General features: G+C 38.5%; 1 protein-coding gene across 4 annotated transcripts in view; it reads left to right on the top strand.

Moving 5' to 3' along the window:
- Positions 1-21,192, top strand: part of Zn72D (Zinc-finger protein 72D) — a 166,164-nt gene extending 144,972 nt beyond the window's left edge. For 3 of the 4 annotated variants that reach the window (XM_067136935.2, XM_067136934.2, XM_067136933.2), the window contains exons 16-18: positions 1,534-1,743; positions 14,117-14,258; positions 20,503-21,192. In XM_067136935.2, the coding sequence (XP_066993036.2) occupies positions 1,534-1,743; positions 14,117-14,258; positions 20,503-20,585 (435 nt within the window). In that variant the 3' untranslated portion in view covers positions 20,586-21,192. Of the gene's footprint in view, positions 1-1,533; positions 1,744-14,116; positions 14,259-20,502 lie in introns of those variants that run through there. The other variant, XM_067136936.2, reaches the window with a different exon arrangement.
- Positions 21,193-27,404: the final 6,212 nt, after the last annotated feature.

Below are 27,404 nucleotides of genomic sequence, written 5' to 3'. Positions count from 1 at the left end.
TTGATTATTAAATTAATGTCATAATGGTCTGCCTTTTCAGTACTATAATATGCAATACTGTATTTTGAATTTAATTACTAAACTACGGACTAGTTTTGGCCTTGGCTGGCCATCTTCAGCCTAAATGTAATACATCTAATAACTAAACAAATGTACAAACACACAATGGACATTTAATCTGGGATGAACTGTGTAAAACTTGAAAAGTAAACTAGGCTCTAAATTCTTAGCATCTGGAGTATGCTCATCATCCAGACTTCTTGTATTAATATTCATAGAATTGTTAGTTCCATCACTGCTAATCATTACAGTTTCAATTACAAAACTGGAACTGGTAAATGTTGATTCCATAGTCAGATCATCAATCACCAAACTACTTGAGTGGTGTTAGTAGTATGCAAGCCACTGAGCGCCACTGTAAATAACCACCAGCTGACGCAGAACTGCTAGATGGTGTTTTCACATCAACCAACGTAAATAAAATGAAATGTTCCCGTAGTACTTGTTAAAATCGTGCTGAAATGCTGTTAGACATTGTCAGGACTACACATGAAGATATGATGTAGATGTTGATTCCCATAGGGAACCTAAAATATTTGTCCTGAATGAGTAAATTTATAATACCTGCATAGGCTACTTGAAGCCACCAGCAGTGCCAATGCACTATGAGAGCTATGTCTCATTTCCAAAAATAGATGCTTGCCTGGCCATCAAATGATGTAGATGTTGATTCCCATAGGGAACCTAAAACATTTGTCCTGAATGAATAAATTTATAATAATAAATTATAATAATAATTTATAATTTATAATACCCTTAGCTACAGACGTGGTGTCTCACAGACTCCTGTAGATGATTCGTTCGCTTCCGTTTAGACCTTCAACTTAACATCCTTGTTCTTTCTGGTACCTTCCTCTTTCATAGTCTTAAGCAACCATGCAGCTGGTCATTGTTGAACAATAATGTGGAACTGAAATAATGTTTGAAGTAGTGTAGGCCACAGACTCCACGTCACTATGACGTACTTTTCTTTTTTTAATCAGTTGATAAAGGAAATGTCCTCTGTAAATTTTTATCATACCTTATTACGTAGTAATAGGGTATTTATTCATTTCTGCATGGTTTACTTTTTTTATTTGATGAGAACAAATGTAAATTTTATCAATTTTCCGGCCATTAAAATTGACATCTTTATTACGTCGGAAAGCACATTATGAAAAATCGTGCACTAAACCATTGTCTACAATGCATGCTAAACCCACTGATAATACTTTGCTCATGGAAACTTATACTAGTAGTCGATAATTTGACATTCATTTCAGGGAGTCTCTCAGACCTAACGTTGGTCACAAGGTTGCCGACACCTCAGCAGCTGAGGGTTAATGATTTCAATATTTTACATGCCTAGTATAATTGCTCCATTTATAAGTAAGAGGCATGCTTAGTAAACAGTTCAATCTTCAGTAATGTAAGATTTATTTTCTATCCTTATTTTAGGAAATTGTCACCATTTTCTCATGCCTCATTTTTCAGGCTATGGAGTTGCTGGTGGAAAAAGTAATTAGTTCTGCGGGTCAGCCACTAAGCCCAGGGGATGCTCTACGCAGAATAATGGAAGCTCTGGCGTCGGGAATTCTTCTGCCTGGTGGGCCAGGCCTTCTCGATCCATGTGAGAAGGATCCTTCTGATGCAGCTGGAAATATGCTTCCTCAGCAGAGAGAGGACATAACGGCTTCTGCTCAGGTTGATATTAATTTTTGTGTAGTGATATTCAAACTCATTTGAGCACAGGTGTCTAATTAGCTGCCAGAAATTTAAGAATGGCAGGAGGGCTGGTAGGTGGTTAACACGGTACATGCAGCTCACATCTATTGGGGGTGTGTCTGAAAAGAGCTGCACCACCTCAGGACGAGGGCACACGTTTACTTTTTAGAAATGTGAATCCCACTATATCTCATGAAGAACAGCTGTCTGTCCTCAGACCTAAACAAGGCCTTTTGTACCTTTAGGGGGGGGCATGTGATTATCCCTTCATTTGATAACAATATGTTCCTTCAGGGTACTTCCTCACATATCCATGTACTGTTTAAATTAATGATGGATCTATTGAAACAGATGCTCACCTAGTTTGATGTCTAGTATCACCCAGTCAAGAATCAGAAGGATGATGGAAGAATTGGTAATTGCATTCAAACCTGAAACTTTGACTCTACAAGATGAAAGACAAATCTCTGTTTTTCTAGTCATTCAGAAACTATTTTCTTGCAGCCTGTGACTTACATCGTTAACAAGTTCCTGTTTAAGAATGATGTGCTAAAACATGCACAGGTTGCTAAACTTGATACCATTGAAGCAGCACAGTTTTCTTGCTCTCTCTCTTTTAAGTTTCCTGTTTTGTGTAAAAGAGAAAATAAAACTAGAGATGACGCGCTGTGAATGAACTCCTAAACCAGTTTACAGCTCCTCAGATGACTAGTATTGTGTAACCCAGCTATAAATGATACAAAATGGGCACAGTTGTGGATTATCTGTGGAGCTGATGGAATAAGATGTCTAGATTCATGCTGTCTGTTCTTTCCATATCACTTAGTAATGCAAACTGTGATACCAAGCATTTTGCAGGCTGGCGTCTAAAATCCAGGAAAAAATTGCCCACCACCATTTTGTGCTCCTAATCGGCACAGGAATCTGTTGACGTTCTCGTCCATGAGCTCTGTTCCTGACATAAATGTATTATAAATTCCAAATAGTGCAGGGCGTTCTACCATGATGATTTTCTTATCTGCCCTGGAAAACCTTCACCAGATCTAGTGGGAAGACAGGGTGAACTGTAAACGCAACATTGGTACATAAGGAAGTGATTTGACAACGGATCCGCCTAGATTCGTAAAATTATATGGCGAATGTTACCCCTTACGGTATCCCATTGTGATAGCTGGAACACACGGTGAACTTCAAGCATACACGTCGTCAACAATCAAGCGGTGACTATTGATTAACCGACTCGTAACAAAGCACAATTCCCCTTACCGAATGTGCGCGCAATTTTCATTTTTTTACTGGAAAACAACTTCATGCATTGAAAGAAAAGAGCACAGACACGCCGTTGCACATATGCAACGCTAGGCGTTCATGGGTTAACACAAGTACGAAGAATAACTTGGTACAATGCCTGAAAAGTTCGCAATGCCCAGTAGGTTTTTTGTCACACATTAGACTTCACTTTACAAAGGAAAATTTAATGTGCTCTAGGCTATACATATATTCAGTAGAAGTCCACTATAGCGAGTACGGCAGATAACGAGAACCATGTTATATCAACAATGTTTCGCTGTCCCTTCATAATTCCTATATTAAACAGTGTATTGTCCTTCAGTTACAGCAAGAGCCCTATCACTGACGCTTCCGTTATTAAGAGCGATTAAGCGTACACAATTTTTTCAGTTACCGATATTTATGCACCCCAGCGGGTATGTTGCATGCAATCGATTATCTTCGGTATCATTTCCTTGCTATATCCACTAGTGAGTTCTCTCGACATTCATACGTGATGTCAGTCGATTAGCAACACCAGTCAACTGCTGTTCCGTAAAGAAAATTCAAAATGGAAGAGTATTTTCATAATAAATGCGTCAATGTGTCCGATAACAGTTCTTAACTCGTTACAAATGAAGGCTGACTGAAAAATTTGAATGCTAAATAGGGGCCTACTGCAATGAAGTAAAAATGCGATACACCTCGAGATATGGCAGAGTGCATAATTTATTTCAGAGGTTAGTTTATATTTTCTCTGCGTGGTTAAATTACGGAAAGGTTATCATGTAAATTTATACCGAGATGGTTCTCTACTGGCGCTTCAAGTATGTTTTCATCATATGTATAGTGCGGTTAAGTTAGGATAGGTGACACTGTTGAATAAGGAAACAAACGTTTGCCACAAAATGCGATCGATCATCTTTGATACGGTATAGTTTTCTCACTATGTGCGTTTGCGAGCCCTCTCGTCAACATTCAAAGGCAATATTGGAGTCGATTAGTAATACCCAACGACTGCTGTTCTCTAAAGAAAATTCGAAATGAAAGAGGATAACAATTTTTCGTTATGCGTTAATAACGTGGCCGATAGCAGTTAACTCGTTCAAAATAACGGCTGAAGTAAACTGTCTTAATTTTAATGTTATATAGTCCGACTCGGCTGAATGGTCAGCATACTGTCCTTCGGTTCAGAGGGTCCCGGGTTCGATTCCCAGCCGGATTGGGGAATTTAACTTTAATTAGTTAATTCCAATGGCTCGGGGGCTGGGTTTGTGTGGCGTATTCAGCATTAGAAATCATCCTAAGAATGTGATACACCTCAAGATAATGGTACCTCACTGCTTTCAAAAGATAGTTTGTTTTCTCGCGTCTAGTTAAATTTCGGAAGGGCTATTCACATGTGAATTTTTAGCGAGGATAACTCACTTCTCTGAATGCGTTTCAAATATGTTTTCATGGCGCACATAGGCCTACGGTTACGTTAGGTGACGCCATTTGAAGAAGAAAACTCCGGAATGATACCGTATTTCTCCGAACACAAGACTTTTTTTCCCTTCAGAATCTCGTGCAAAAAATCGGGGGTTATCTTGCATTTGTGGTCTACCAGTAATATCGCAGGCAACTACTGCGGTAACCACGCTGGTCTTTCTTTTTACTCGCACGCGCACACACACACACAAAAAATTCGTTGACAATAAACGAGCGCCTCTTCATTATACATCGCTAGCTGTGACAACCGGTTGTACAGTGCATTTGTGTAACGCCACTGGATCTCGGGAAATAATGAAGAGAGAACTACATTCTATTAGCCTCTACAAAAACATTTCTCAAATCTGCAGAATGGCATCAAAACGTGCGAGCCTTCGAATTCTTAGAAAGGCCACGGCTACTCACTCAGTAGCAGTTATAGGCTTAACGTGTCTACTGTACCCGACTCTTAGTAAAATTTTTATAGACAGCAGGAATATTTTCGTGATGGATAGTGGAACAGATATTGCCAGCAAATTTTCAACGGGTTCTAGTCGATATTATGACGCCAATTTCAAGTTATTGGTTATTAAACACTCAAAAATGTAGAATAATTGTGCAGCCGCAAGAAAATGTGGCATAGGCCTAACTAAAGCCAATATTTGGCGTCAGCGTGAAGACAAAGAAAGCTTAAAAAATGTGTACTGTACAAAAAATGCATTCAGTGGTCCACAATAAGGACAATAAGAAGTCTAAAATGAAATTGTGAGGTATGTGCACGGAAAACGCAAGCGCGGAATGGCCATACCTTGGCGCAATAAACTTGTTCGTTAACCTCCAGCGTCCATGATTAGGCCTATACATCAGTAGCCGCTGAAGTTGTCTGAACCCAGCAAGCGAGGCGTGCGTGTAGCAGTAACTGGTTATATCTGACACTGAGTAAAAGTACCGTAACAGTTTTATAGACAGTAAGAATATTGTCCTGACGGATCGCCGTATTGTAGAGGTATGGAATGGGTATTGCCGGCAAATTTTCAAAGGGTTCTCTTCGGTATTGATGATGCCAATTTTAAGTTAATGGTCACTAAACCTGCGGAAATACAGAATAATTGTGCAGCCGACAAAAAAATGCGGCATAACGAAAGCCAATGTTCAGCGTCTAAAATAGTCTAAAAATGCGTACTGTACAACAAAGGCATTCATATGATTTTACAAAGCACTTTTTGAGCCTGATTAAAATTCTTTGAAGGAAAGAGAGGGGCTCATCTTGGATTTAGAGAAATATGGTACTGTTATTTTTTCAGAATGACATTAAACATACACTTTCATGTAGCATCACATTTCAAAAAATAACGAAAGTGGTGGCAAAAGGGGCTTTGGTTAAGACGCAACAGGTTATGCTACTTAGGTTCCAGAATGGGTTTTAAAAAAAATGTAAAAGCAATGTAAAGTGGTTTTTTTTTTTTTTTTTTTTTTTTTTTTTTTTTTTTTTTTTTTTTTGCTAGGGGCTTTACGTCGCACCGACACAGCGACGATAGGATAGGAAAGGCCTAGGAGTTGGAAGGAAGCGGCCGTGGCCTTAATTAAGGTACAGCCCCAGCATTTGCCTGGTGTGAAAATGGGAAACCACGGAAAACCATCTTCAGGGCTGCCGATAGTGGGATTCGAACCTACTATCTCCCGGATGCAAGCTCACAGCCGCGCGCCTCTACGCGCACGGCCAACTCGCCCGGTTATGTAAAGTTTAATCTTAAACCAGTTGTATAATATCATTTGAAGTAATTCCACATACTGTATCAGGTGACTATATTTGTAAGTAGTACAGGAGATATTATATGTAGAATTTTGTAAGCAACATAAATTTATTAAGGAGCTGTGTGTTTAATAGAAAAAAATGTTAGCGAAAATTGTATAATATTGTATTATAGGAAAATTTTCTTCTCTTGTTAATTTAATATTTAGTGCTTGACAATAATGTATTTTAGTGTACCGTTTGCCACCCAGGTAGAGACCTCATTTGCAAATAAAGAGATTTTGATTTGATTTTGAAGTCGTAGTGTGGATATCATCCGCAGAAACGCAAGTTTTGAATAAACAGGTTGTCGTTTCATACCGATTTTAATGTGTATGGGGGTTTTTCTGACTTTTATACAAAAATCAGATGTAACGACATTCCGCTGTAGCGAGTAAATTTTCCTCTGGTGTGAATTCTTGCTATAACAGACTTAGACTGTATCTCCATCATTAGCTAGAGTAATAAAAGTCGAACCTGTTTCGCCTCGTTTGAGCCATCTTCAGTTAAAAAAGGTGGTTAGTTATTTACATAATAGAAGATTAAAATGTGTTAAAACATGAACAAATTAAAAACAAGAGATACACGACAAATAAAAAACAATTCAATATATACACATTTCCATCATTAGATGGAGTAATAGTAAATTAGTTTGAGACTTCTTCGGTGAAAAAAAGTTTACATTTTAACATAATTGCAGTTAAAATGTGTTGAAGCCTATGAACAAAAAGTGAAAACAAATGAGATAAGATGGAAACAAACAATAAGTGTGTATAGTGAGGTTGTGGACCTCTTAGTGTAAAAAATTTTGCAGTGTAATACAATTAAAAAAGGACGAAATCGCTGTGTTAAATTTAGAATTGACAGTCTGTCTTTGTAGTCTCCATCACAAATAATCTTGAATGTAAGTTTGAGAGGAAGCACGTGCCAGGTGAAATGTGACATGTTATGAAAAACCTCCAATGACGTTCAAATTTTAATCTCAAAAGGCCTGATCTTCTCGATTTTTGCGGCCCTTTTCTCGATGACTGTTTCCAGTGTTGGCTAGGTGTGTTTGCCTTATTTTAAAACGTCAGGAGGGCAGCGAATAAAAAAATTGAGAAGCTGTGTTAGAGAAAATAACAGGTGCCTGATAAACTGTATGAGACCATAGTGGAAACCATCAATGAAATCTTGTAATCCCAATGAAGTTCCAATCTGTATTGGAAAACATGATGCTGTGTGAGAAGCTTGGGCTTATAAGTAAAAAATAAGTGTGAAGAAAATATTTAAATTTCAGTGGTTGTCCTGCCAAACTGGCCTGACTTTCCCAAAGTTAACAGTCCCATTCTTACGATCGCTTCTATTGTTGGGTCAGCTGTGTCTGGGAGAAGCGGTGGGGCGGGGGTTGAGTTGGAGGCTGGGTTTGTTTTTTATTGTAGAAGCTATCCCCACCAGCCCTGCACCCCCTTCCTTTTCCCCCTTCACTCTTCCCATCCTTGCATACCACAGCTGAGCAAACAATAGACAAACTCGTAAGAACGGGACCATTAACTTTGAGAAAGTCAGGCCGTTTCGAGAGGACAACTCCTTGAAAATGAAAATCCATAGCCAGTTTCCAGTCACTTTACAGGGTCAGGAATGGATTGAAGCCCAAAAACCCTTAATATGTTTAAATATTTTCTTCACACTTATTTTTTACTTATTAGCCCAATCGTCTCGTACCTAATTTTTTCCATTACAGACTGGAACTTCATTGATGGTTTCCACTATGGTCTAATACAGTTCACCAGACATGTTATCTTCTCTGACACAGCTTATAATTTTTTTTTTTTTTTTTTTTTTTTTTTATGCTGCCCTCCTGACTTTTTGAAATAAGGCACACACCTAGCCAACATTGGAAACAGTCATTAAGAATGGGACCGCTGATTTAGAAAAGATAAGGTCTTTTGAGATTGCTACTTTTGTAAAATTTGAACTTCATTGGTTGTTTTCCATCACACTTCATACCTTTCATCTGGCAAGTGTTTCCTCTCAAACTTAGATTCTCAAGTTTTTCACTCCCCTCTTGACTATTCGTGATGTTGACTTCACAAAGACACTGTCAATTCTGAATTTTTAACACTGATATCGTCCTTTTTAATTGTATCACACTGCAAAATTTTTAGAATAATAGGTCCACAACCTCACTATATACACTTGTTTGTTTCCATCTTATCTCATTTTTCATTTTTTTCTTCATAGGTTTCAATCACTTTTTTATTTCAATTATTTAAAAAATGTTAACATTTTTCACTGAAGATGTTTCAAACAAATTATTACCCCATCTAATGATGAAAATGTGTATACAGTAGAACCTCGTTAATTCGAAGTCGTTGGGACGCAAAAATCAGACTTCGAATTACGTGATTTCGCATTAACCACCAACACGTACTTGGAAATGCCAACCCTTGCGGCGTCACAATATATTCTAAGACCCATTACTTCATGCAGTTAACCTTGATTCACAGTTTTAAGCTCTCAAATGCCATGGAAAAAACTATTTACAAAATGTATCCAACAAGGTGCATTTACAGTATTTAAATAATGTGTTTGGCTAACTCACTGGCAAACATAACCTCGTGCAATGAAATCAAAAGAAAGAAAACAAGGTTCTAAGATGAGGAGAAAATCTGTACTGGCTCCCGTGTGCAAGTGCTTTATTAATTGTATTACTGTACTGTATGCATTTTAGATGCCTTGTGCTTGCACAGAATGTACCTGACGCCCTTAAAACATCGCAGTTTATCGAATTTTCCTATGACGAGGAGAGAGAGTCTCTCGCTTCCGTCCACATTACAGCAACAGTACAGTGACTATACTTGTACGATTTCCCGCCATGGCACTTCTAAGACCCATTAATGCATGCGATCGCCTTCATTCTCAGTTTAAACTTTTCAAATGGCATGGAAAACACTATTTCAGGTAGTTATCCAGCAAGGTGCATTTACATTATTCAAATAATGCTCTTGTATAAAACAATGACAAACATAACCTCACGCAATGAAAGGAAGAAAAACACGATCGAGAGACGAGGAGAAATCATGCTGGCTCCCCTGTGCAAATGCTTTATCTTTTGGATTACTGTACTGTCTGCATTTTTAGATGCCTTGTACTGGCGAGGAAACTGCCTGACGCCCTTAAAACATTGTGGCTTTTCGAACTTTCCTATGACAGGGAAAGGTAGTCCATTTGGCCTCAGCATTTAAAAAAAAATGCAGTTTTATCGGCATTGACAATATTGTTTGATGCGTATGAATTGATTATAGGCTATAAGCCACACTTTTTCGCCAACTGTCGGCAACGCCAGTGTTCGTGGATTCTACCTTTCCGCACACTGCCTGCTATGTGATTTGTGGCGTCCTAAAAATGCCGAATACAAATTAAAATTCCGCTCGAACATAGCAGATATGATGCACACCGCAGACACGCCGAAGTAGGTGAAAGTGCGCAAAGTTACCCCTTCACGTTCTGGAAGACGCGGAGAAATTTTGAATTTAAATTATTCTGTAAAATACTTATTTTCAAAATGTAAAGGCAGTTTTGAATTAAAAGTCGGAGTATCGGTACAAATTAACCGTATTTCGAATTAAACGATTTAAACAACATGCAAAACCGTACCTCATGTTTCCGCGAACGAAAGCTGCTTCGAATTAGGCTAGATTTTGAATTAACCAATTTCGAATTATCGATCTTCTACTGTATATTGATTTGTTTTTTTATTTCCGTCATTCATATTTTGTTTTTCATTTGTTCTTATTATGTAAATAACTTTGGCCCCCTTTTTTCACAGAAGATGGCTCAAATGATCCAAAACATGTTTGACATTTATTACTCCATCTAATGGTGGAGATATAATGTATTGTGTTACGGAGATTTCCGTGGTAGTTAGAGGTGAAAGAAGGTGCGGGGTGGTGAACAGGTCTCAAGCTACGAAAGTAAAATTAATTTAGAAATTTAACAAGGTTATATTTTCTTTTCAAAATTAAGAAATAACAAGTACGGCAGGTACAGAGTAGCAAGTCAACAAAATGTAGTTACAATATTTACTGGATTTGGGCTTCGCGCCCCGACTTCACACTTCTAGGGCCATTAGCCCAACTTTACTCCAAAATAAGTTTTACCAGAGGGGCAGAAAACCCCATTCATGTTCAAGAGCACTTGCCCCAAATTACACAGAAAGGCCTCCTCGAGGCATACAACACTTAATTTTCAAGAAAGAGCCACACGCTCTCAAACTTTAAGCCTCTCAAAGGCCACACCAAACTCCACCTTCAAGTTGTCCTCTCAGGACATAGACACAGGGGTAACATACCCAACCTACTGAGGTCTATTAAATGAAAAGGGGTAATTACATGACCTCTAAAATAACAATTTGAGAGGAGGTGATCTGCACTCCTAATACACTTTGTTTAAAACCTACTTGGCACTAGGCCGTTAATACAAGGGCTAATCCCATACTAAAGAGGTGACTTAAGAAAAGAACAATTTGCTTTACGTTAACGAAGAATAGGTTGAGACAAATAAGTTCACCTCAAAACAAAATGATTGGGAGCTCGGGAGGGTTAAGCACTCTCTATCCCGATATGCGGTTTAAAAGATGGAATAGATACAAGTTTCTTTACATTTTAAGGGAGGTTACATAATGGAAAAACTTCGGACCCGCCCCGAGAGTTAAACTGCTGAGCAAGCAAGAAAAGAAGTAATTAATCGGCCATTACCTGGTTGTTGACTGCCGCCGAAGAAAGAGGCGCTTCCCGCCCCCTGCTATGTACTTTACACACTGAAAGATGGAACAGAAGTGGCCCGGAGACCCTAAAATCAGCAGTTTATATACTCTCGCGGAAAGTTCGAGGCGTTTGGGGAATGAGAACACCCTCCCACAAAAACTTTATTGGCTAACCAAGAAAACCCCTACACAATATGAAGAAGAAACACATAATTGGTGGAAAATTAATTCAAGAAATTCGGGATTGGCTAAATTCAAAAGAAGGGGTTAATATTGCCAACTTAAACAGTAACAGAAAGAAATTTAACAAGAAACAAACTTTTGAAATAAAATTTTCTCCAAAAAAACAGTTCTTTCACTCCGCACTAGGGTGCACTATTGTTGATCTTCAGTAGTGTCCTCTTAGAAGAGAAAGTTCACACTTCTTACTACAAGCAATACAAAAATACGTCGAAAATGACACAGTTCAAAAACTCCAAAATTTCCAGGTAGTGACATCTTCTGAGAAAGTAGAAAATTAATACCGTAGATAAAGTTCAGACTTCCTCCAGCAGAGGAGTTTCAACTGGCGCACATTTTAAATTAGCGGCGTGGAGGTGTACCGCCCGGTACATATTGAATAGGGCACATTGAATTTTCCTTCGTAAAGTGAAAGCTGTCAATACAGAATGATTCTAATATCTTGTAACACATTAGACCTATTGCCTTTAAAGAAAGAATGTATGAGAAGTCGCAAAATCTTTTTAAAAATATAAACACTGGCTATGAACTGCTCCATATGGGCCTTAGCCCTAATTGTAGAGTTGTCGGCATCACTTGCACTTATCACAGAAACCAACCCAGCTAGAGTGGCGCCGTATCCTCGCCGTGTTCAGCATCCGCTGTAGCTGCATCTCCCTCTGGTGTCGTGATCACAGCTGATCGTCATGGCGGGATCCCGCTCTTCTGAAGTAGTCTCCGCGTGGTCTATGGCGATGTATTCTGAGAAAGTTATACAGACATTTGCTGTAACTCGTCCCATTCATCTTTATTTTCTTCTACTTCATTTAACGAACCAAAACCACGCTTGATGAAGCAGTTCTTGTTTGCTAATGAAGGAATAGCATCCCGGGCAACTGTCACACTCCGCATTGCATTAAGCACATTCCACTTGCATATTTCTTCCGCCGCAATATTTCTAGCAGCTTGACGGAGAAAGTAATGCACCAGCCGCTTTCTGTAGGCCCGTTTCAAAGATGAAATTATACCTTGATCTAGGGGCTGCAAGTAGTTCACATTGTTGGCCGGCAGAAAAAGATGAGACGCGTGTTTTAAAATTAAATTATGTTTGTGTGCAGCGCACTGATCCAACAGAACTATTTTGCTGTCCTGGCATGCCATTTTACTCTCAAGGCATACAAGCCACTCTTCAAATTTTGCTTGTCATCCAGGAATTTTTAGACTATTTGCACGGAAAGTGCCTGGTGCCCTTAAAACATTGTGGCTTGAACTTGCCTATGACAAGGGAAGGAAGTCTTCCTCTTCCGTCTGCATTGCAACACAGAAAGACTGCGACCCTATCTTTGTCAGATTTCCTGCCATGGCACTTCTCTCCTTTAAAACCATACGTCCGTTTGGGCTCGGCATTAAAAAACCGGTGCGGTCTCATCGGCATTGAAGATATTGTTTGGTGCATACGAATTGATTGTGTGAGCCACGCTTTCTCGCAAACTCTCTGCATTGCTAGTGTTCAGCGATTCTGCTTCTCCGCACTCACACTGCCTGCCACATGATATTGTGCCATTCCTTAAAACGCTAAAGCCCCACCCGTTTGAACACTGAAACTCAGGCCCCACCTTTAGCACTAGTTCATTCGCCTTCATTTTAATAATCTCACCATCAACAGGGATATTGTTTGCTTTAACATGCCAAAACCACTAGATCGATTCCACTCCCAAATCAGTGTGTTTAGCTCCTCGAATACGCATTCGTTTTGCTGTATTTGCACCCTGCATTTCTTGAGCGATGTTCTCACGATTTTTAAAAATGTTGAAACCGTGGGCACTGGAATTCCAAAGTCTTTAGCTATTTCAGTTTTCGATTTTTGTCCTTTGTTGACCTCCCTTATAATTTTAATCTTCTCACTCGATGCCTTGGAAGAATACCGATGCTTAGCCACCTTGTAAAACAAAAAGGGAACCCACGTGCCCTAAATTAAAATACCATAACAATAAACTAAAACACAGTATTAATAAAATATGACAACTTCAAAGTTTATAACTGCACACTAAAACTTAAAGTAAAATGAGTAACTTCAAGAATGCAGAACTATTATTTCACTAGAACTTGGCAATGCTGAAGCACGTTGTAGGCACACCAAAATCAAAGTGACGCAGAGACTTTGTAATTCAAATTATGCTGTAAAATATTTTTGACAAAGTGGACAATTTTGAATTAAGTCTGAATTTTCAATGCTGGGACAGACGTTCTTCGAATTACGAATTATCTGTATTTCAAATTAAACCCTTTAAATAACATGCAAAACTGTACCTTGTGTTTCTGGGAGCGAGAGATTCTTTGAAATAACTGATTTTGAATTATCGAGGTTCTACTGTACTATCCTGTATGCCTGGTTGCAGCATTGAATGCTTGTGTTTGTCAACTTTTAAGGGTGCAAAAGCAGTATCTGTGCAATGTGATTTACTCTCATGTACTGTATATAGATATTTTTTCTCTGATGGAGAGCAGCAAGTTACCATTCTAGCATGCCTGGATGAGTATATAAAAGAAATGGCTTATGGTAGGTCCAAAAATTGTCAGTTGTTGCCTTAATCTTATGTTTAGTAGTTAGAATTAATCTCAAATGAAAAACTACAAAGGGCACACAATATTGGCTATATACTTAATAATCCTCCCCAGACTACTGCAGCCAAAACTTCGACTAGTGTGTTTATTATGATTACTTGATCCGGGCGTTCTTGCATGGTAAGTTCCTGCTCTGTTTCCTATGTACATTTCACTTCCATTAGCTTCTTACGATAGCATTTCAAAATTTTCTACATTACATTGTAAAGCTATTTATTTTTATGTTTCAGCATGCACTGCGCTTGATTGCTTTCCGTCAAATTCACAAAGTGTTGGGAATGGATCCTCTTCCACCTCCAAAATTCAGCAGAGGCCGCTTCAATAGAAAGAGGAGGCGTGATAATAGCAGTGGCGAGGGGAATGATTCTGAAGGTGATTAAGAATGTTTTATAAACTTATTTCGATTTAAGCCTCCAGTAGGCATACAGTTATAACAGTTTGTCAGTTTTGCATTTCACTGTGGAGTGTGTGCAGTAGCCCTAGCAAGCATTTCATTGTGTCCGCTCACTGTCGTAGCTGGTCTACAAATAGACCTTAGCACGAGTTATTAGTCACTGAATTTGCCTTGTTTAAGACTGTAGCCCATGCGCCTGCTTATATAACTGCTGTACAAAAGTGAGTTCATTCTTTAATTTCCAATATTTTGTTTATATTACATAGTGACTCTTGAATGGCAAAATGTTCATGAGGCTCAGAAAATGTTACCATCAAAAAGACGTGGTTGAAGGAAAATACCCCTGGCCATATTATTGGACATACCTTGAATTTTCAACGTAATAAGAGTTTAGGAGGTATAAAAAGCTACCAAGATGTGTCTAAATGAAGGGATTTTTTTTTTTTTTTAACATTACAGATTATTAATAACTGATAAAGCAATATAGTTCTATTTTTTTATATGTTCAGTACGCAGAACTAACTCAAGTCGAGTGACACTCGTAAGAAGTCGACAGTCGTCAATAACTTTTAGCTCATAAACGCAACAAGTTACCCTCACCATCGTCAAATGATTCAACTGTCACATTGTCTTTTGACTAGAATGTCAATATACCCATATTCTTCACGTTTTAGCATTGCATCAAATTGAGATGGTCCATAGAGGTCCAATTCAAACATCATTCATCAACCTTCAACTACAACTTCGTATGTTTTCAGCAAAGTGATCCATAACTTCACCATATGACATTGACTTTAGACTTTTATCTCGTGTAAACAATTAATTACAGGTCACTTGACCATCCTTCGACATTATTTTATTCAACATAATTTCTTTAATAAATACGATTTTGATCGTCATTTTCGTCATTGTCTAATTGTAACCGCTGGTCGGTCAACATAATTTTATAGCAATCTTACCACTTGTTTATAACAGACTGTTGCTTTGTTCATTTTAATTATAACTAGCCTTCTAATGTCAATATTGCAAATACTTTCACCAATTGTAAACTACTCACTCATTGATATATCTTTAAAATCAACATTGTAAAAGTCTTTTACCATATGTTAATTTTAGTTCACTTCTCTCCAAGGCTTTTTAGAAATTAGTTTTATTTTATTTATATGTAAATCTGGTGCCTGATTTTATTTCAAGGTTAAGGCAATGGCTAATGATGCCTATATACAAGGCGAAACATGTACCATTTTTAGTTAACATGTCAGTGTAATTCAACAAAGACAAGACTTTTTAGGTGGTCACATTAATAAATTAACTTATTATTCTAATCACCAGTGTTTGCGGATTCTGCTTCTCCACACACTGCCTGCTACGTGGTATTGTGGTGTTACTTAAAATGCTGAATACAAAAGAATTTAGATTTCACTCTAACTTAGCAAATATGAAGCACACTGTAGACACCGGCGCGAGTGAAAGTGCAGAAAGCTACCCATGCACATTCCGGAAGACGCGTTCTATCGTGACGTGGAGAAATTGTGAATTTAAATTACTTCGTAACATACTATTTATAAAAATGTAAAGCCGGTTTTGAATTAAGTCTGAATTTCGGTAGTGGGACAGACATTGTTCTTCGAATTACGAATTATCCGTTTCATATTAAACCATTTAAATAACATACAAAACTGTACCTCCTGTTTCCGGGAACGAGAGCTTAATTTTACAAGTAACAAGTCTCATTATTGTTCCGTATTGAAGATGACGTTAGGCGTATAATTTCAAGGATCGTTTAATAAAAACCACCTATTATATACTTTCCACGTTTAATGTGGTTTGAGTCTACATGAATTTATGTAGACTTATTAGGTCAGGTACATGTTTCACCCATTATTTTGGGCATCTTTAGGCTATAGACAACCTTTAGGTGAAGGTTTGGGACCTTTTTGACCAATATATACAATATATACAAACATTAATGATCTCTTTAAGACTAATATGCCAGGATAATTTTAAAAATGTGAACTAAACATAACTGTGGGTAACGTAACTGTGTTTTAACTTGGCAGTTCTATTCTATTCAACTTAAAAATATGTCCAGAACTAAACTGGATCTTCTTCTCTATCATAAGTCTTTAGAAAGGAGGATATTGATACTGGGGCTTATTTGACCCACATATTTCATTTCTATGTTCTTGCCATAACTAATATTGAAATGTGTTGTCAAACACTAGTGGAAATTTAAAACCGATTGTTATAAATAGACTGGTCAAGAACGTTGTTGTGAAAGCAACTGTAAGCGCTTTGACTTCGGGTCTCTTGTAACTTCAAGGAATTGTCAAGAGTACAATATTAAGCTGTTTCTTAGTTTTAGGTTGCAGCTTAATTGAGAAGGAACATCCTAGACACTTGATACACTAATTTTGTCCCGGAAAAACTAAAAAAAACTAGTTTTGCCACATTTACATATAATAACCCAGTCATCCATCAGATCGCAAATACTTTAAAGAAGCACAATATTAATATAGCTTTCAGGACAGTTAACACCAATCAAAACATATTTTTTAACCACAACAAGGTCAATTACAATAGCAACCCTTATTCAAGGTCCGGCATATATAAACTAACATGTACACAATGTGATTTTTTTTATCGGTCAAAATGGACGGAGCTTTCACACAAGATATTTAGAACATTATAACGCTCAAAAACACAAGTGCTCAGCGATGAGCCAACGAATGAGAGAAATGGGTCATCACTTTACATCCATAGAGAAAGATCTTATCATTAGAAGCATGGGTAAAGGGCAATTAAAGAACTGGAAAATCTACAAATCTTTTTGGACCAAACCTACAATAAAACTAAAAATCTTAACGATGTCAATGAAATTAAAAATCCTTTGTACGAATTAACACCTAGTTAATTATTGCCGGGCTGAGTGGCTCAGACGGCTAAGGCTCGGGCCTTCTAATCCCAGCTTGGTAGGTTCGATCCTGGCTCAGTCCGGTGGTATTTGAAGGTGCTCAAATACGACAGCCCCGTGTTGGTAGATTTACTGGGACGTAAAAGAACTCCTGCGGGACTAAATTCTGGCACCTCGGCGTCTCCAAAGACCTTAAAAAGTAGTTAGTGGGACGTAAAGCAAATATTATTATTATTATTATTATTATTATTATTATTATTATTATTATTATTATTCGATTAATTAATATCGTGAATTTAAATCATAACAAAATCCCTCAAGTTTTTAAATCTCCACGCTCAAATGCTTCATCCACCATGCCAAAATTTAAGCCCGCCCATATCGCTTCTAGAAACTCCCCTCCAGCAATAGCACATAACCCCATAGACCAGCCTACCCCCACTCTCCCTCCATGCCCCACCTCTCCATTACTGCACCAATACAACACTAAGAGTAGAAATGTTAAGACAGGTGCTGCTGGAACAGACAGGTCCATCTAGTATGAATTGAAGTAAGTCATTTTACAGTTATGAGGTGTTAGTTTTATACATTTTGTCACAACATGTCCTCTAAAATTTTTAATTTATTCTTTTTTACTTCTTTACAGATAATCGTAAGATCCCTCCCAAAGACCAAGCAACACATCAACGGGAACAATATTCATACAAGACTGTATCAAGTGTCTAAGATGTTCCTTCTCAATTAAGTGCCTAAAACTAAAAAACAGCTTAATATTGTACTCTTGACAATTCCTTGGCGTTACATGAGACCCGAAGTCAAGACACTAGTTTCATTCACAACAATGTTCTTAACCAGTCTATTTATAACAATCGGTTTTAAATCTCCACTAGTGTTTGACAACGCATTTCAATATTAGTTACGTCAAGAACATGAAAATGAAATATGTGGGTCGGATAAGCCCCAGGATCAATATCCTCTATTCTCAAGACTTATGATAAAGATCAATTTTAGTTCTGAACATATTTTTAAGTTGAATAGAACTGCCAAGTTAAAACACAGTTAATTTAAATTTATATTTTCAATACTTTCAATCTACAATTAACAATCAGTTCAAAAATCTCCACTTGTTGTTGACAACACATCCCGACATCAGTTACCGTACGTCAAGAACATATGATATAGGGGTCAAATGAACCCCAGTGTGTAATATCCTCTTTACCCAAGACTTATGATTGAGAAAGATCTATTTCAGTTTTGGACATTTTTCAAATTAGGTAGAATAGGACCGACAAGTTTCAATGTGTTAAAACACCATTAACTTACGTTACCCACAGTTACGTTTAGTTCACATTTTTTAAATTATCCTGGCATATTAGTCTTAAGGGGATCATTAATGTTTGTATATATTGGTTAAAAAGGTCCCAAACCTTGACATAAAGGTAATCTACAGGCTGAAGATGCCCAAAATAATGGGTGAAACATGTACCTGACCTAATAAGTCTTACATAAATTCATGTAGACTCAAACCACATTAAATGTGAAAAGTATTGAACAGGTTTTTATTCAATTATCCTTGAAATTCTATGCCTAATAAGAGCTTCTTCGAATTAGGTGGGATTTTGAATTAACCTATTTTAATTATTGAGGTTCTACTGTATTTGTTAAAACTAGTTTGATATAGAAGCACAAGATAACATGGTATAGCAGGAATTGGTCACCGAAATCGGTTGTGGTCTATATGCTCTTCGACTGAGATGAAGAGGAGCATTATCATTAGTTATATCGTGAATGCAAGACGACCTGTGATCTTTTCCTGAGAAAAGACAGTCTTGAATTCGGAGAAATGGGTAGTTGCCGAAACTAGTATCAACGTATATATGCAACTTTAAGTTTAGAACAAATAATCTTTGGATAGGTGGAAACCCTTAGCTTTTGTTTTACATTATATTGCTCTTCAATACGGATTAATATGAAATGTATTACCTATGTAACTGTAATGAACACCACTGGCAGCTACCGGGTAACCACGCTTTTTCCCTTCAGCCCCACACGCACATAAAACTCTACCTTCAAAGTCTGCATCTTAATTATACATCTCTAATCGTGGCAGTCGGATGGTACAGTGCCTCTGTGTAACGTCACTGGTTCTCGATGTGCCTCGCAACAGCACTATTGCGGTAAAAGGCTCACGGAATGTATATCTGTGGTACTAAGGCAGAACCCGCTATGTCCAAAAACCTGACTTCAGGAGACGCATTTTAAAGTTTGCGATATTACCCAAAATCGGTTGTAATTCGGATTAGCTTGTAATTGATGTGATAAGGTCATCAAAGGGTTTTCAATCATTCTGTGTGGGCATTATTGTAAAACTTTCAAAGGGAGTGAAGATACTTTCACTCATTGGACATACCGTGCTTTGCCTCCATAGATTCAACACAAATTGTTCATTGTGCTAGCGACATATGAATTGTTATCCATATAGGGTTTTGCCATCTTAAACCTCGTTACTCTATATACATATTGGTATTGAAAACATCAGATTTTTGGACACTGTATCGGGTTCTGCCTTAGTACCACAGGTATATTTTGTAAAAATTGGCAGTAGTGAGGAATTACGATGCACAGCTAACAGCAGAAAGTGGCTGGCTTATATAATTTTCAAGAGAAAAACTATGCCTAAGCAAATAGTTTCCCTGTGGTATTCACGTATGAGTGTTAACAACTGGGTTGGATAGTCGTAGAACTCGCGTTAGACTGGGTTAAAACTGTGTGGGGTAGAAGACCCGGTACGCTAGTGAAACAGCCGGCTCTCCTTATTGTAGATAAATTCAGAGGTCACCTCGTGAACGAAGTGAAGCAACTTCTTAATGAAAAGAACACATGATAGGTAGTCATTCCTCAGCCACTGGACATACATGTATTAAAAACCATAAGTTCTATATTTTCAGATTTGGAGAAACGTTCGCCAAACTGTTGTGAATAAATTCTGAATTTTGGTTTGGACTATTTTAATTTTAATGTATATACGCAATTTTTATGTGCACCTTAAACGTCTATAAAATAGAGTTTAGTTACAAATTAATTTTTTGCACCCTATTTTTTTTTTTAATATTTGTATAAGAAGTGTGATGATAGTGTGGTGAAAATACAGTATTTGTATTTTAAGTGGAGCACAATTGTAGCTCCCACGTACTGAAGGGTTACTTTTTTTTTTTTTTCCAACAATAAGGAAAAATATTGCAACACTGTAACATCCAGCAACAGTGAAGCTATTTGAATTAATTAACATTTTATTTTTATTGTTGCAGCTGGTGATGGCAAGAAAGACAAGAAGGAAGATGGTTCCGAGGAAACAAAAATGGAAGTTGTAAAAAGTGAACCAGGAAAATGAAAGTCTTTCCTTGAAACTCGAATCATCTTTCCTTGTGTGGTGTGCATAAGTGAACTTCGTTCTGTGTTTTTCACTTGCTGAAGTGTTAGCATTTGGAACTATTTGTTTACTCTGACTAGATCTCTGTTAATGCTTAGCAGTCACGTTGCAGCAGTGTATCTACTTTCTATTCCTAGTTTAGATATACTTACTCTTACGGTGAAGATTATCCTTGTACATTGACATATTAAGTCTATAGCCATTATTTTGTTAGTGTGGCTTCATGTCAATATGTAAATGTATGTTAGACTGCTATATATATAATAGCATTATGTTCTGTGGAATGTTTCTTTTATCATTGCTGCATTATACTTTTGCAGTGACATTTGACCACTATAACTATGCACTTGAGTTTATAGAGATCGATTATATTCACTGAATCTTGGTATCTGAATCATTCATTCAGCATTTTCATTTTTACGAATTAGCATTCCTTTTGTTGTAATTTTGTTTTTGAATTATTAATGGTTAAAAAATTGCCAGTATTTTTATTTAAATCCATTGCTGTATTTATTTTATGAAATTTGATTAAATCTGTTGTTACAATAAATGTACTTATAAAAACGGACTTTAGTTTGTTATATTATTTAATGCTTTTTTGCATATACAGTGGAACCTTGATTATCCGTTCCCAGAACCTAAGCTTTCCTGGATCATGCATGGTCCCGCGAGCATCGTAATTAAATCACGCTGTAAAAATTCAGCATTATCCATTCCTCAAAGAAACGATTTCCCGGATCAACCGTCCAGAAATTTCAGTCCCATCAACGCTAAATCCTTGATCAAGAGTTTAATAAACTGTATCGCGGAAAGACTACGGCATATTTATGGATCTTGGCGTTAATGTCCCATCACTGCGATAATTAGAGCAACTACTGTACTGGAAAAGCGATCGGCCATGAACTTGCATAAGGGACCATCTTAGCATCGAATTCGGGGTGGTATTGTTTAGAGAATCTCGGAAATTATAAAGCGGAGAGTGGCCACAATAATTGTAAGGAGATGCAGAGCATTTCGGAACGAGTTTAGTCAAATGTTCGCACTTATAAAACGTCCACATGTCCAGGGTGTCGTGACAGACAGGATTTGAGCTTATAGGTGAGCTCTTAGGAAAAAGTCAGGTTGGTTGGAAGGTTGTTTGGATCGTTCCCGAGCGGTTGGAACGTATAGGTTGGGAAGTTTCAACTAAAGTGCAGATCAGGAGGAAGTCGACGAAATGGATTCCCACGAAGTTAATATATTCTGATACTGAAAGTTTACTACAATATGACTCGCGTCCTATGACAAACTTCTCTGTTACTCAAGATTTCCTAACATGCAAGAAACATGATTTCCACTCTTAACTGACTATTCAATTCCATGAATATAATTATTTTACATCTTTTAATTATCGGGTACACCTATTAGGTATGCCTATACCTGACTCCTAGCCTCTCTTACAGGCTGATCCCAATACGTCAGGTACAGCTATTCCTCCTACGTTCCCTGGGTTCGATCCTCGGAGGGAATAGCAGTCCTGGGTTCAAGTCCCTGGGAGGACACGACACCTCCCTCCCCTAGGGAGAAATGAATGCAAACATCTCTTGCATTCATTTCGCTACTCTCAAATTGTAATCTTTACAGCTTATGATACTTATGAATTACAATCTTTTGGAGCTTACACTCCTACTAGTTGGACTATGCTGTGCCAATGTCTCTTCCGGTAACACCCTTGACTGGTGTTTCTATTAATTCTAACTCTGATTGCAAAACAGGCTCACTGGGGGCCCTTCCAGTAGCCCTGTGTTGCCTAAAATGGACGGTAATGTCTTCGTCTGATACCCTTGCCTTACTGTTGGCAGTAATCACATTTTGATAGATACAGAGATTGGGGCAGGGTTCCTTGTAGTCCTCAATGCTCTTGTTTTTATACTTACAGCTTTTACAACAGCCACATCAACAACACAATATTACTATCATTAGATCTAAAACACTCCAAGTTACAATTTGGTACACACTTACATATCTTAATGCTATATTATGCTTGAGTTCAGTTTCTTGCTGTTGCCCCAAGCGTTCGACTTCACTTACTTTCTGGCTTGTCCATTTCAAGTCATTTACATGATTCAACAAATTACCTGCAGTCACCTTATTTAATTCAGGAATTTCACTGAGTTTTATATTACTATAACTTGATTCACAACAATCATATTCCAGTGCAATTTCAGGTATAATGTCCTTTTTCATGGTGGAGTTTATACTCCCTGAACTTTGTATCGTACTACAGTACACAATTCCATGAAACTTATTATACCTAGGCCATGTAATTTTACATCACTAGTTGATTCCTTACAAATGCATGTCACTTGGGTTTCATTAGGGGATATGTAAATGTATTTATTATCATTCACAGGGATCCAAGTAAGCTCGAAAATTGGCAATACCCTCTTTTCACAGTCTTCGGGGAGGTGATTCACACCTGTTAACAAACTTATTATACAAGGTCTCTTGGTAATTACATTTCTTAGAGGAAAATTATATTTACACAACCTTTGATTGTCTTATGTTAATTTGCACTCTTGCACTTGTTCCTTACCTAGTTGTGCATATGTTGGCTTCTCTTTGTCTAAGATTACATACTCTTTTTCTTCCTGTAGGTATACAAAGTGGTTGGGGTTGTTCTTTATATTTTGTAGGGAAGGGAATACTTAATTCCATTTGTCAATGGAAGCTTTAAAATATATACCAAGGAGTCTTTTGTTAGGTACACGCTCACTGTTGAAATTTGACATGTGAGATACCCATAAGTTTCTCTTATCTCTATTGGCAGGTCATAACCTTTGGGAAATTCCCCTTGTACCTTCTTGTAAGCCTTTAAGATATCATCAGGACTAAGAATTCGTACCTGTACTAGTCCTAAGCGAGCATTTATAATACTATCTAAAATTATCTGATAGTGCTCATGCAGCTGAAGTTATCTGTAATTCTGAATGTTGGAAGGCCTCTGAACATTGCTTAAGTTGTTCACAATTTCCACTGAATTTATCTCATTCACGGCAATATCATTCCGTGTGTTAATAGCATTAACGTGTCAAATAGTCTTCGTTACGGTATCTACTACGTGGATTAATTCACGTTTGTTCCGCCTGCCTTTCATGTCTGACATCTATCCCTTTGAAAATGTCCTATTGTATCCCTTATCCCAAAATGAGGAAAGCAACGGAAGCTATCTCATTCTTCTTTCTCTAGCGCGCCTATTCAATGGCATTTAGGCCGTCTACGGTAGTTACTGTGGACCTTTCGAGGATCCAATCAGCCTTTGGGCTGAATACTCATTATGTCTACACGAACCCATCTATTACACGTGAATTCTTTCTTTGATATAATGCACAAAATTGTGTCCCCTTTTGGTCCTTATGGCTACGATATACTGTACAATTCAGATAACCGATTAATTTGTACTAATCACTGCCGCGTACAGTTCTGTTTCTCCTCTCCGAAGTACACGCCGGTTGGCTTGCTGTATGGGTTATCTCTAACGGTGCTGCTTTATCAACATCAAAGTCGCTGTCTCTGACCGCTTACTGGACATCATGCATGCTTGGCCGTGCTGGCCCGCTGACAATGCTGACAACATTGTCTTACGCTTGTCTTACGTTTAAGTTAGATAATCACAACAGTAAGGTGTTAACACAACAGGTTATTAATATTCATTTCCGAATGACATTCGAGTAACTCTACGGGGATTATTGTTTATACTGACCACACGCTCGCTTGCGGAGCCGTGGGTCTCGGGTTCGATTCCATCCCATGAGTATGGCCTTCAACTCATTTTTCATCTCACGGCACTCTTCGGTATCATGAGTCCTGAGTTCGCAAGAACCCTTTCCAATGTGCTATTGGAGGCAGAATACGGTTCTTCTTACATGGCTTATCCATAAGCCCTCAGATAACTACCCGCCTTACGGGGTCTTCTCAAGGGGTGACTCCTGGCCAAAGGGTGGCTCACCTTCTGCCTTCAACATCCTCTGATAGGAGACATAGCGTTGCCGGCCCAAGGTAACGGCTATGTAATTTGGAGGTCAGAATTTTACCTTGAGGGTAACGTCTTATGGGACATACATTCCCCAGTTATTCGCTGTGCGCAGAGTGGCACAGAGTAACCGTGCATGGAGCTTGATCTAAGGGTGTAAGATTTCGTACCAAGAAACGATTGGATACTTCCAATGTTTTATGCTGAGTGGCATATGATGCTTTGGTCTGGATTCATTACAATTCATGTCCATAGTATGACTTTCCTTCCTAACAACAACAAAACCTGGTTGTGTTCACAACCTCTCTCTTTAGGTGGATTCTGTGTAGTGCAGAAATTGCACCTCCTTGGGTAGTCACTGGCTCAATGGTGACATACCCCAGGTGGAATCCGTTCCAAAGGATTCACACCTCCCATAGGGCGCCCGCACTTGTGCTAAAGACTGCATGCAAGGCCGCTCCCTATGAGGATCCATTTGTCGTCTCCTACGACAAGCTGGATCGGCTGTGGTGCTATTCTGGTATACAGGACTACTTATGTTGATCCCCGGCACCACACGGGGATTTTCCGTGTGCCTTACTACAGGACTCATTCTATTCTTTCCTTCGTGAGAGAATCACTGTGTATGTGACCGTATTGTTTAATTCTTAACACCGATTTGTGACTGTGACTGTACCTCTTCACAATTTCCTACCTTTCATATTAGTGATTTTTGTGCAGCCTTTTCTCTATCATGCCCGTTCAATAAAATACTATGTTGCGTATTAGCAATGTTCCTATTAACTCTGAACTAAATTGTAAGCCTTCTGCTTTCACTACTTGAGTGAGCCTTGTGCTCAGCTCAAGACCTCGTGGGTCAAGTTTGGCGAGGGTTGACATCTAGACTCACAGCCTCGTCACTGTGGTCTTTCTGACGGGTACTGAGGATCGTGCACTGTTTGACGTCCCGTACCAATAATCCTTGGCCCTGAAATTTCTAGGTTGAATTTCTAACATCGGTATCCCTAATTTGGCACGTGACTTGACAGGGTATTTCATACTAACCTTATCAGCAGTCATCGAAAGTTCACAATGCCGTTGAGGTAAAGGGAGTGTGTTTACCGCGGCCGAAATCAGAACCAAATACAATTATTTATGCCGTTTCTAATCAATATACAGCTTCAATCTATTTTTGTGGACAGTGGTCCGTTTTCCTCGCTTATTCAGTTCAAGTGTGCAGTTCACACCATTTACCCTTATGACCTTATAGGGGCCTTGATATGGTGGCGATAATTTTGATTTGCTACGCCCTCGTCTTAGAGCATCATTACGGAGCAATACTAGGTCTCCTTCCTTAAAGGAAACTTCGTTCTGTGATTCATCGTACCTACACTTCTCTTGCTCTTTACTCTTAATTAGAGTTTTCCTGGCTATTTCGTGACTCTCCTGGAGTCATTTTGTTAATTCTTCTACCACATTCTGATATTCATTGTAAGTTGGCTCAGGTTTTCTCTGTAGTACGCCTGGAATATTGGCCTTTCTTCCGAATATCAATTCAAATGGTGTATAACCAGTGCTAGTATGTTTGGTAGTATTATACACAAACATAGCCATTGGGAGATACTTATCCCAGTCATTCTGAGAGCTACACACATAATGTCTCAGAAATTCACCTAGCACTCTATGTGACCTTTCTAGACTTCCGTTTGATTGTGGACGGAAAGCGGCTGTGTGTACCTTCTTAATTCGTAAGGTTCGACACAGTTTCTTAAACATGTCCGCCATGAAATTCGCACCTTGATCGGTTAAGATCGTTCCTGGTATTCCAAAAATACTGATTACACTATTTATCAGTGTTCTGGTTACTGTTTCTGTGGTCTGATCTGGTATTGCACTCACGACCCGGTACTTCGATAACTGGTCCTGACAGGTGAGTATATATCGATTTCCGGCCTCTGTTAGGTCTAGAGGGCCTACGATATCTAATGAGACCTTATCAAACACTGTCGCTGGAATGTCCGTTATTACCATTGGTGCCTTCACTTCTGGCCCGGTAATCTTATTCTTTTGGCAAGAAGAACATGAATGAATATAGTTCTCTATGTCCTTGTGCATCCCATCCCACTGGATGTGGTCTTTCACCCTAGCATACGTTCTGGCAATGCCTTGGTGACCTCCGACCAGCGAAGCATGCGCTTCTTCAATTATGTTCCGTTTTTCCTGCTCTGTTAGCTCAGCCTTCGATTTGCTTGTAGCAGGCGTTCCTACCTCATTCTCAGGCTCTGTCACCTCTACCGAAGCGTCCTCGGATTCAGAGCTGAGTCTGTCTGTCTGCTCACCTTCCCCGTTCGACCTAGTGTTAGGAGTCGACGTCCTTTCATTACTTCGTTCCCCATTGCCTGCCATGTCTGGCTCTTGGCCTTCAGAGCTAACTATTCTCACTTCCTGTTCAGAGGTAGCAGGAATTCTACTCAGAGCATCCGCGTTGCAATTACGCTTGCCCTCTTTGTACACGATATCAAAATCGTATTCGGCTAACTTAAGCCTAAATTTCAGTAGCCTAGAAGATGGGTCTCGTACACTGAAAACCCACTTTAACGGTTTATGGTCGGTCACTACTGTGAAATGACGTCCAAACAAATAAGGACGAAAATATTTCACACCGAATACAATGGCCAACGCTTCTCTTTCCGTGGTACTGTAGTTTCTTTCTGCTTTATTCAGCGTCCTACTGGCATGAGCCACCGGTAAATCCTTGCCTAGCGGACCCTGAGACAGTATAGCACCTA

Source organism: Anabrus simplex, chromosome 1 (genome assembly GCF_040414725.1).
Source record: "Anabrus simplex isolate iqAnaSimp1 chromosome 1, ASM4041472v1, whole genome shotgun sequence".
Lineage (NCBI taxonomy): Eukaryota > Metazoa > Arthropoda > Insecta > Orthoptera > Tettigoniidae > Anabrus > Anabrus simplex.
The sequence above is the reverse complement of the archived record's forward strand: the minus strand, read 5'-3'. Positions and strand labels throughout refer to the sequence as shown.